General features: G+C 39.4%; 1 protein-coding gene across 1 annotated transcript; it reads left to right on the top strand.

Moving 5' to 3' along the window:
* The first annotated feature begins 255 nt into the window (after positions 1-255).
* On the top strand, positions 256-10,363 carry LOC116395129 (forkhead box protein P2-like). The gene is made up of 15 exons (XM_031868729.1): positions 256-411; positions 2,766-2,870; positions 3,379-3,465; positions 3,914-4,022; positions 4,651-4,828; positions 5,234-5,338; positions 6,463-6,550; positions 6,758-6,895; positions 7,622-7,811; positions 7,904-7,974; positions 8,723-8,824; positions 8,935-9,056; positions 9,810-9,879; positions 9,963-10,084; positions 10,191-10,363. Exons 1-15 carry the CDS (start codon positions 256-258, stop codon positions 10,318-10,320), a joined length of 1,773 nt encoding a protein of 590 aa, XP_031724589.1. The 3' UTR covers positions 10,321-10,363.
* Positions 10,364-12,346: the final 1,983 nt, after the last annotated feature.

The raw sequence follows: 12,346 nt of genomic DNA on the forward strand, positions 1-12,346 counted from the left end.
ACATTTTAAGCCTTGCGTTGTTTACTGCAGTTGTGCAAAGAAAAGTTTTTACTTTATTATTTTTCTCTTTGTATGTCCTATTAGCCAGCACCTCAAAAAGCATGCCCATTATCTTTGGTATTTTTGTTCTTGCCGTGTCTTTAACACAAAGCCACACAAAGGTGTAATTCAGCAATGATGCTGAACTGTATTTGCAGTGTTTGAGTCGCACAGTTTATTTAGGGTTGACTGTTTTCTTTTAGGACCTGTGCTGGAATGCCTGAGTCTCCTCTCAGTCCCCCGACAGCCCGTCAAACCCCAGCCAGCAGCCTCCTCAGTCACACCGACGTCGGTGCAGGAGAGAGAGTAGCTAATGGGGACTCCTGCAGTGGAGTGAGTGCAGAAAACTGGCAGTGTCTACACCATAAACAGGTATCTTCATCCACCTCCTTCTCCCCAACCTCCCCCTCGCCCTCCTCTTATTCCTTCGTCCTCCTGTTCATAAGTGGGAAATAAAACAGTCTTGGACAAACAGATGTCAAGAGAAATACACGACGGCTCTATATTGGACGTCCTCTGACAGGACACCAAACTCGGAGCCTGCAGCTCCGTTGACAGTGGCAGGGATTTCTTATGAGATCTGATCCGAGCAGGGAGTTGACACGCAGAACTCTGTTTGTCCTTCATTATTAGTTTGTGAGTCAGAGTCAGGGAGGAGTAATTGTCCACGGACCTAGGCCAAACAGATGCAAGTGAAAGGCAAATAAGCATGACCCAACACAATTTTATGGTTGTCCGTTGTGATTCTGTCCCTGGGAATCTTAATCTGGGGGATCAGTGAAACAACAAGATAATGAACGCCTGGTCACTGCCATTTCCTTCAGTCTGTTCCCTCATCTCGTTGCCCTTTTCTCTTAATTCACTTTCTAAATCTGTGCAACACACTTAACTTGTGACCCTACAAAAAAACATTGGTGCTGTCCATTGTAAAGGGTCTGCCAGCACTGCTAGCACAAGCTAGTGAGCAGAATTTTTAAACATGCTATTTTTATTTTATTTTTCAGCGAACATAATAGGTGAAAATGTCAAAACGCCACCGATGCAAAGGCTGCCTGTCTGCAAGAGAGTGTGATTTCAGTCTTCAAAACATAATAATGGCTTGTAATATGAAAGCTCTTCAACCCGCAAACTCTGCAAAATCATACAAATGAAGACCATTTACAGTGAAGACTGGTTTCTTCATTTAATGAAAGAGAAGGACCTCCATCTGTAATGTATTTCTTTTCTAACTGTAGCATCCAATCCACACACCACGAATGGTTCCCCAGTGATTTATAAAGCATGATAATGAAGCCAGCTGTATGTCAGTGCCTTCTTTAAAACTACATAACAAGATTCAGGAAAGACACAAAAAAGGGTCAGACTGGGTTGGCAACTAGCAATTGTTTTCATTATAAATGAATATATTGTCAGAAAATCCCAATTTATCAGATCCCAAAGTGATATCTTTAAACTGCTTGTTATGTTTCACTAAATAGCGGAATACTTAAATAGGTACATGGTGGGGTAAGGACATAGGTTATAGTACCCTGTGCATTTTTAGTAGACACACTAGGTTTATTGGCTGCTGCACATTGTTAGTTATGCGATTAGTTAGGTGAGGTGAGTAAGTTAATTTTGGCAAAGCCACTTTCTCCCTTTCCCCTCACATTAGGAGAACCTTTCTTTGTGTATTTAAATACTGCAAACAGTCAAATAAATGCTGCACATGTTCTGCTTATTCCACCACCACTTTCTCTTTTCTTTTCCTTTGTATGATTTTTCTGTCACTGTCTCTGGGTCCTTTAGTCGAAAAGAATATTAGATTTGAACAGAAAAAGCAGCAAATCCTCACATTTAAGAGGCTGTAAATGTAAAGTCTTTCAAATTGTCAATTTCAACAATCATCTAATTAATTAGTCGACTTTTGTAAAAAATAAAACCAAATCATAAATGCCTACAAAAAATGCACATGGTTACTGCTGCTGTGCCAAAGTGTGAATCCGTCATCTAATTTCCACTGTATCAGTCTGGTTGAAACTCAAGAGGTATTATCTGATGACACAAATGACAAACTCGAGGTCCCTGATGTGTTCCTCTTTCATTACATCCTGCAAGCCGCTAAGATATTACTCCAATATAGACAAAAGGCTTCACTATAACCTAGTCACAGCCTTTACACACGTCTGTATACAGCAAGTGACGTTTTAAATCTAGAAAAAAACATATTGTTCATAGAATACGTTTTATATTCCCCAGCAATCAATTGACAGCATTAGTATTGTTTTTGGCAGCGTTTGTAATACAACATGTTGAATTTGTAAGTGTCGTTTCTTAATGCATTCATGGCAATTGCTGTGGCCTCTGTTTGAATACAAAAGGAGACAGCCGCTCTGTTATTTGTCGCTCAATCAGTAACAGTGCAGATCAGTTATTATTCTGTGAGTGTTTGCCTTCATTAATACCCATACACTTCTATTAGGAGTCACAACAAGCATGTAATTGTGTTGCTAATTAACTGGTCAGCCTATCTCCCATCTCATTTACGGTCAATGACACAATCCAGCATGATGATGTTCACAAAAGGTTGACAGCACAGTTTTGTAATTGGATTGGAAAGAATCCTATTCGATGGTTATTACTGTTTAACACTTGACACTTGCCTTCTGTCTCGCTCACTCGTCCTCCTGCCTTCACTCTGTAGACTTTGGTCCTTAATCATTTCATTCTTCCTCTTCTGCTCAAAGGTTTTTCTGGCTATGATGGCTCCTCAGCAGATGCAGCAGCTGCTGTCCCCCAACCAGCTGCAGGCTCTGATCCACCAGAAGCAACAAGCCCTTCTGCTACAGCAGGTATTTATGCAATACTAATATGGATACCTTACAACTAATAATAAGAATACACTGCACTGTGGTTAACTGGTCAATACCAGTGCAGAATAAAAGTTTTTTTTTGTGTACAAATATGTATTGGACTGAAACTACTGTAACACAAGTTGTGGATGCAATACAATGTTAACATTAAGTGTGTTGATTAGCTAGTTAGCTTGTCATTCCAAGTTGAAACTCAGGCCAAGCCGAGTTCAAGTTCAAACAGTAAATGTTTTCATATAACAATCAAGGTAAGCTATGTCGTAAATTAGCTAACAGCTAGTCTGCTAAGGCAAACTAGCTGGCTCACACAAATATAAAAAACTCTTACAAGAAAATGTGTTATTTGTTTGGCTTACAATAATGCACAAAAGTGTTTTTACTGAAGACAATTGTATTTGCACTCTTTTACATATTTTACTGTAAGTTGTTAGGCAAATGTCTATAATCATTTTAATGTAATAGAAATGGTCCATCACTGTTTTTCCAGCAACATCTGAAAGAGTTTTACAAGAAGCAACAACAACAGATTCACCTGCAGCTGCTTCAACAAAATCCTGGCAAGACAGTCAAAGAGGTGAGGAGTTACTTGTGGTCTGTTTTTTTAAATTCATTTATTTTTTTCAGTTTGTTTAACTGGTTTTGCACTAAGTTTACATACCCATCTTAGCATCAAAGCTCTTTTGAGTAATATCAATACAATTAAATAAATTAAAAAACAATTTCATAATATTATAATAATTTTTCCTGAAAGTGACACAAATAATTTAAACGGTAGGGGATCCATCAGCAATGTCCAATCAAGAGAGAACACCTTTGTGTGTTTTGTCACTTGTTTTTGAGATTTGAGAACAATGATTTGTATCCAAAGTGAAGTAATTGTTGAAGGATGCATTAACAGATGAAGTATATGCTGCTGATTTTAGCCCAGGATTAAAACTGCCAGAAGGAAAGAAAGTGTGAGCAGAGTTTTACATGAATACTATCTCACCCTTCTGTGGAATTGTCTCCCCTCCATCCTCCAGCTCCCTGCACAGCAGCTTGTGTTCCAGCAGCTCCTCCAGCTCCAGCAGCAACAGCAGCAGCTGCTCCGGTTACAGAGACCAGTCCTGTCCTCTCCTGCCCTCTCTCCAGGTCACTATGTGTGTCGTGATGTTAGCTGCTACATTTTGAATGTACTGTGTTGAAATTGTCCGTACAGTATCTGTATTTTTAGTGTTGTAATTTGAGGGTAAAGTTGACGGTAAGGTTGCGTCATATCGTGAGGACACAAAAATAGACAAACATGGACATGCGTCTGGTACGCTTTTGTCACTGAGACCTCGACACAGGAAGATTAGTTTCTTGTTGATTTTACGCTCTGTTACATAACTGCACTGAACTCAGAGGAGACGATGATGAAAGTGAAACCTAAAAGTAGAAATTTGATCCTTGCTCATTTCCAAGCTGTGATAATTATTCCTGGATTACAGTGAGGAGGTAACAGCAGGTCATGAGAAAGAGTTGCTCTACCCGTCCTGCCCCGAGGCTTTGAGGTGCGAATGAGTAGAAACTGTGGAGCACAGATGAAAAAAGTGCAGGTGTAAAAAAGCACCAAGATACTTATTATAGAGGAAATATAATTCTAGAAAGACATGCCATTTAGTTGCTCCTAATGCATTTTGAATATATAATTAACCGTGCATTGTTGTTGCAGTTTCCTTCAGCAACATGAAAAGCACTACATCTACAATATACTGTATGCTTCTTTTTTATGTTTTAGCCGGTTTCAGCCCTGCGGAGATGCAGCAGATGTGGAAAGAGCTCACAAATGGTTCAACTGAAGATAAAAGCACATCGAAGAGCAACCAGGACTCGTCTTCTAACAACATAGTGTCAACAAAGGTCCCGGGGAGGCAGACCGGTGACCAGCAGTCGTCTTCTCCTCACGGGGCAGAACGGTACGATCTGTCTGTTGGTGCTGTAAACTGATTGTGAGAACTGAGACGACACTGCTTCTTTCTAAACATCAAAGACTTGTCATTCTTTCTCTCAAGGAGCGGGTGAGGAGCTGTTTGCTTTTGCAGCAAGACTAATTCCCCTCGGGACGATATATATTTTGTCTTGTTTGTTTGCTTTGTGTTCCACCACCTGAAGTGGTGAAGCAAAGAAAAAGTTTACATGAATACATGTCCCAAATCAAAAGTAAATAGTTTTCCATTTGTTTTCCACTTGCTCCCCTCCACCTCTCTCTGTCATTTCCTGCCACCTGAAAAAGAAAAGAAACGCCTTTTATATCTGTTTTATTGCTGTTTGCACATGTTTTGTTGCTGTGGTTTTCAATCATGACAATACTTTCACTCTAGCGCTGTCAAAGCCGATCGCGCTGCCACACACACTCTCTACGCTCACGGTGTGTGTAATTGGCCCGGATGTGAGTCGGTGTGTGAAAACTTCAGCCAGTTCATCAAGTAGGTTTTAATTCCTAATCTCTTTCTGTTTCTGATTTAAAAGAATACTTCAGTGAAACTCTTTCAGTATCAAATACTCCTGGAGGCTTGACTGGTGGCCCTGACATGTTTGTAGCCGATGCATTCGTTTTTCTGAAAGATGCATCTGTGGTAATCTTTGGAAAAAGCAGTAGGTCATTTAAACACAGTTACAGATGAGATATTGTCTGAGTCATCAAGAACTCTTATAAACATCTGGATAAAAACACATTCTGTCTACTGCACACCAGTTTGCCAAGTTGTAATTTTAACATATTTAGGTCGTCATAACTTACATTTATCCTTGCTCATTTTGTACGACACAAGAGAAATATAAACATGTTATTGTGTATTAAAATAGAAAATAAATGAAAGTAACAAAAATAGAAATAAAAGATAAAATGTATCTGATAATAACACTCTTTAACTTAATTAAAATGTCATTCCCTGCTACCACCTTTGTCTGCAAGAGGTAATTATAGTCAACAGGAAATTATAGGAAACAGGATGAAAATAATAGTTTTCATAGAGCAGAAGATGGAGTATTATTTCACCCAAAAGGACAGAATAATATTTGAGGATTCTAGAGATTCTTTTAAACATTGCTGTAAAAATGACTTTTCTTCGTTCAGGATTTATCTTTCAGACAAAATGATGCTCATCTCAGTGACTTCAGTGACTTAAAAGTAAGAATAAGACGTGAGAAGCACAAACTGGGGCTGAAAGGTCACTCAGTGTGGCTTCACTGCATTTACAATGTATTTCAATGGTGAATAAAAGACGTTAAAAACAAACATGTCGTATCAAAACATCCATAGAAACCTCTCAAACCACTCGAGCATCATCATCCTCCTCTCCTCGGTTGATGCATTATGTCCAGAATGCTTCAAACATTCCTCACTCAGCCAAGAAAATATCATGAAATTCATTCCTTCGCCAGCAGTTTGAAAGAAGTTTCCACAAATGTTTTGATAGATTTTGACACATTTTTCATTGTAGCTGCTGTGAATTCAAGCTGACTACAGTCACTATATCTCTGAGTATTTGATGCTCAATAGACAGATTTTCAGGGGAGTATCCCTTTAACGCCCCTCTGTGTGTTTCAGGCACATAGGCAGCGAGCACACTCTGGATGACAGAAGCACAGCGCAGTGCAGAGTGCAGATGCAGGTGGTTCAGCAAATTGAGCTTCAGGTGAGTGCTGGAAAGACAAAAGCTAGAGCTGCAGCTTGGATGTGAGCTGGTGGCCAATGCAAAGCTGTCCCGTGCTGTTTGGCGTCAAACGACATTTGAGGTTTTATGTCACCACAATGTCACCCGTGATATATATAGTGGCAATATTAGTCCATAATATTCAGTTTAGTTAGGCAAAACCCCCTCTATCTTCATTTCCTCTAACAGCTCTGCAAAGAACGGGAGCGTCTGCGGGCGATGATGGCTCACCTGCATCTGCCATCTTTAGAATCTCAGTCGATCTCTGCACCCGCGAGTCTACAGCGGCCCCAATGTGATACGGCTGCTGACCCACGCGGCCTTCAGGTATAGCGTGCAGTAATAGCTGTGTGAACGACAGAGACAAAGCATTTCGGCGCTGTAAGCAGAGCTCCAAATATGTGGTGGAGAGTGAAAGCAGCAAATGTCTTGTGTAGCACATATGTAGATATCGCCGGTCTGTAATTGACCCTGGTCAACTTTTACAGTTGGATGAGTAGCAAACATATGTTGGGATTTTCATATAAACAAAAAAAAACACAAGTACAGGACACACCTGCATCAGAAATGTTTGAACCTGGTCAGAAAACTTATGCCAGATCGGATCACAAATGTATTTCTTGAAAAAGTTTCATCATTTTGCACCTTTTCACCTTTACTCTCAAAATACTTTCCCACTTTTCCTTTGTTGGGATCTCCATTCTCATTGAGTGTGACTCACTGCACGATGTGAGTCCCGAGCGCTTCCTTTCGGTGCCCAGCTGTTGGCTGCCATTGTGTTTTCAGACAGCAGACATGCTCTCATAATGTGGAAGCTAATCAGTTGTTAATCTTGCAAATATTGCACCATAATCAAAACACTCACCAAACAATTTCACCCTATAATTAACAATAATTGGCTTCCTTCCTCTTGCGATATTAGTGGAATCACCTCTGAGGAGGCGAATCAAATTGCTCTGTTACACTCTCCCGCTCTGTTTTTGTTTCTCTGTCAGTTTTTTCATTCCACTTGCTCCTTTGTTAACTTGTATCATCTGCTTGCGTCGCTCTCAGCTCGGCTCGGTCGCTGCCCCCAACAACCTGCCCTCGCTGAGTCCGTCAGACTCGCCCCAGGTGTCCCCACAACCCCTGGCCCCCGTCAGCACTCCATCCCAGGTGTGTGAAGAAGAGTCGCCCGCTCACACGTCGTATGACGGGGCCTTAAGACATCGCCATCACCCTTTGGTCTACTCACTGTCTTCGGGTAAACCTAATACTGTCGTCATTTATATGTTCATGCAGAAGAGAAACACTTCACAGGACATTGTCCATTTACTATGTTTTGTCTTGTTTCAGAAAATGAATATGAGCTTTACAAGAACACCGATATCAGACCACCTTTCACCTACGCAACACTCATAAGACAGGTACGGCCTATGCATTGGAATAGATTTCTGTCTTTATTCAACTTTAAACATTGTATAGGTATTTTAGATGACATATGTTTATAATATTTAAATAGCTACGTAGAATAATTGCTTAATTTGCAATTCAAATGCACCAGATGTTTTCTCGACAGTGATTTTTTCAGTTTGTTTTTATATTTTGTATTCTCTGGTACTTATAATGTGAATAAGGAGAAAAACAACATCTCTATGTTCTGTGTTTCTACATTCATGTTGATTGCCATGTGAGGTCATTTATTAATTAACTGTCTACAGCGGAAAATTGACAGAAAATAGGCAACAATTTTGTCGATTTATCATGTTGATTAAGTAACTTTTCAAGCTAAAAATCTGCTGGTTCCAGTTTCTTAAATATGATTATTTGCTGGTTTGTGATAGGAAACGTAATATCTTTGTGTTCATCAAACCAAAAAAAAATAAGAATATATTGGTCAACTTGGGCTTTGGGCTATTTACTGACATTTCTAACATCAAACAATGGATTGGACAAAGGATTAATCATACTTAGGCAGATTACTCAATAATGAAAATGAACCTTTTCATCCTAATAAAGGTATTTTATTCATAGAATAAGAAAATGAAAAGACTGCGTGACAGTTTTGAGTGTGAGACTGTTTCCTCCCTCCTTGGATCAGAGGTGAAGAAGTCAGGGCTGTAATCTGATCCTGTAATGTGCTACAGTTGTTTTTTATTTCCTCTCCATCTACAGGCTATTATGGAAACAACAGACATGCAACTAACACTCAACGAGATATACAACTGGTTCACACGGACGTTTGCTTATTTCAGACGCAACGCTGCCACTTGGAAGGTACCCCCCCCCCTCTGATAATTAACTCTGTGATCCCGGTGTGTGTCATACCTGATTTAGGCAGCATGTACTCAGTAATATCTCCTTCGCTCTGATTTTCTCTGGATCAGAACGCGGTGCGCCACAACCTGAGCCTGCACAAGTGTTTTGTGCGTGTGGAGAATGTGAAAGGCGCGGTGTGGACGGTGGACGAGTTGGAATACCAGAGGAGGAGATCTCAGAGGATCACAGGGTACGGTAGATGACTTCCTGTTTGTCACAGGTTTGGTATCAGGTATCTGCACATATTTCATTTCAAATATTAATGATATTTAAGACATTTCTTTAATCTGTCCAAGATAATAATTGATTCCATTTCATTGGCAACACGTGCCGAAGCTAAGATACTCAAGGGTTTCTCACTTTTGCTTTAGTATTCAAGCAGAATCGCGGCGGTGTGTGTAGGTGTACGCTTATATTTATTGGAGTGTAGGCTAATTAACATGCAAATCCTTGTAATTGCTACTGTTGTGGGATTTAAAGCACAGCAAGAAGATGAAGACTGGATAAAAAAACAATTGTCTATTTTATCAGACCTTTTCTTATGAATAATAATACTTTTAAATCTGTGATCGGTTTAGACACCAATGTGTTGCCATCAAGTTAGAATTGACACGATATATTGTCTTGTGTACAGCGCTGCACTGGGTGCTCCGGTGTCATAATAGTTTCATTATTGCACCCATAGAGCAGGTGTGTTCTCCTTAATAAGCCTCAGGAAATGAATGATAAATAAGACTGGTGACAGTTTCAAGGTTCTAGTTGAAGGCTCCTTCTGACTTTCTTCATGCGACTGAATTATTTGTCATTATAACTGACCTTGCCTCAAACTATTGCTGTTTACCATGTTGTGGCTTCAATATATACAAGGTATTGATTTGCTTGCCATGAATCAGACAAGGATTGTGTCCATTTCTAAATTCTGTTACCTTGGTTTATTCCACAGGAGTCCATCGCTGATGAAAAACGTGTCCTCCAACCTCGATTTTGGGACCGTTCTGCATGCCAGCTTACAGGTGAGAGGGTTAGCGCGCACATTCCTGATTAGAGGAGATTGAACCAGAGTCTCTGTTTGATTTCTTCCTCTTCTTCTTTGTAGACGGCGGTGGCTGAACTGACAGGATTCAAGAAGGAGTGTGTCAGCAGAGACTCCAGGAGTCAAACACAGGAGAGCAACGCAACAAACAGCAACAGCCGTAGTAAACAAAACTTCCCTCCCGTGTAAGTCCAGCAGTGAGTTTTACTTAATGCGGACTCCAAAAATCTATGAAACGACTGACATGCTGAAATAACTGATCAACACGTCTTTGTTGTTCACCCCTTGAAGGTCTCTTTTCCTGAAAGACGAAGCGCTGAATCTTGATGACCAGGAATCTCTGATGCCAACAGTGAAAGCAGCCAGTCTGCAGCACGACACGGCTGAAGACGACGAGGAGCTTTTGTTTGGCCTTGAATGACAAGAGAAGGGCTTCAGACTTCCAGTAATCAGTTGCAAAGCAGTAAAGTAATCCTTCTTTGAACATTCAGGGACGTAGACCACAGTTTACATGTTGATCTTCAGTGTGTTGAGCCAGGAGGCCTGAAATTCTCACCAAGACAAATATACATCAAAATGGTCATATTCCATATGTGGTTTATTATATGATTCATATATTCATACACATGAAAACTGATTTTGTTGACGTGTCTGCAGCAGAACACTTTTTCTTTGAAGTACAATATAATACCACCTACAAATTGATAATTTTCTGCTTTTATGATCAGCTGAAGAAAAACATGTTTAAATATATAGGTCAAACATGTGATAAAAGAGCTAAACGTTTAGTGAAATATGAGATTCAATGTATTTAAAGCCATAAAGCTGCTCTCATTTGATGTTGATTTTTTTTTTTTCAAAGGAGACGTGTCCAAGAAAAGTGCATCATGACAAGCATGAAGTAAACATTAGAGGAGAATGTACGCAGTCAAAGATAGAGCTGGGATCTGATAGTTTGGAAGAAATTGTGTCTTTTTCACCATGAACAAAAGTAAATGATACATTCCAAAGGACAAAGTACATATTTGTTATAATATGACGAAGAGAATGAATGTGTTGTCTGTTTATTGTGATAGCTCAAATAAATAGCACAGGTTGAATGTGAATGCTACATTAAAGCAAAGAGAGAGATGTTCTGTGGTGACGGCTTTCTTTTTATTAAATATTTGATAACCTGCAGTCTGTGCTGTGGCTTCTTCTCTGTCGTCTTTGTACAATGAGCCGGTTGAAATGTGATTTATCAATGTTCATTTTCTTAAAAAGTAAGTAAAGTCACTACGTCTCGTGTGTTTCTCTGTGTGTAACTTATGTATTCAATACGGCGCTGTTTCCACTGTAATACAGATTCCACACATTCCTCTTGTATAACATTTTGAGTATTTACAATAGAAGCTGTGCACATACAAATATCTGTATTTATACATGTTTTTGTAATTACATGTCCAAAGTGTCTGATTGCGATGTAATAAATATATGTAAGTGTTAATTGTTTGTAAATGAATGCTGTTTATTTTTATCATTCTCACCTGTAATTAAATGGTGTAATAAAGACATTTGCGTTCAGTTAAATGTTATGCTGTTAGACTTTGTTACCCACCACCAGTATACTAACAGCACACGCTGCCACTGTCTTAACATGGATACACCTGTGAGAGTGTAAACGGCTATTTTATATTTTTTTGACTAATACAAATAGCAGGAGCAGGGTCATGTTGCCCAGTTTGTCTAATTCTAATGAGGATTAAGATAATAATGTAATTTTAAATCTTTTCATACATCAGCTATACAGTGCAATCCAAATCCTCCACAATATTGCAGCAAAATGCAATTTTGAATGTGTATTTAGCAATGTGTTTATGTAGATGGTGTGAACACAATGATAGTTGTGTCGTATATGAGGACAGTACAAATGCATGTACGACTGTGCATTAATTAAAGGTGCCATACTGTAAAATACTACAAATAATAATGATGAGCATCATTATATGAACAACAGATTGTCGTTTCAGAACTAATCATTTTTAAACACACAATATTTATGGCTATTTGTCTTTTGATGATCACTGAAAAAAAGATTTGACTTTATTCTCCTTTTCATCACACCATCACGTAAAATAATAAAATAAACGAATAAACAATGGCATCACGCCGTCTCCTCCACTGATGAGCACCATCAAGTGAAACTGTAGACTTCACTACCGAATGCAGAACAAAGGCCTGAGATTCTTCAGCTCCCTGTTTTGACTAATGTCAGTAATTGTCTTTGCTGATATCAAGTTAGCTTTAAGTTTGCTGTTGCCTCTCAGGGCTTCCTTTGATTCGCTGTCAGCCTATTAGATGACATTTTCTTCTGACTGCCTCTCCACGCTGCGTTCACTGACTGAAAGTTAGCATGGCGCTAGACAACTTCAACAGCTTCACTTATGTGTTGCTTTGATGTGCCATAT

Source organism: Anarrhichthys ocellatus, unplaced genomic scaffold (genome assembly GCF_004355925.1).
Source record: "Anarrhichthys ocellatus isolate YVR2014 unplaced genomic scaffold, GSC_Weel_1.0 scaffold2, whole genome shotgun sequence".
Taxonomy (NCBI): Eukaryota; Metazoa; Chordata; class Actinopteri; order Perciformes; family Anarhichadidae; genus Anarrhichthys; species Anarrhichthys ocellatus.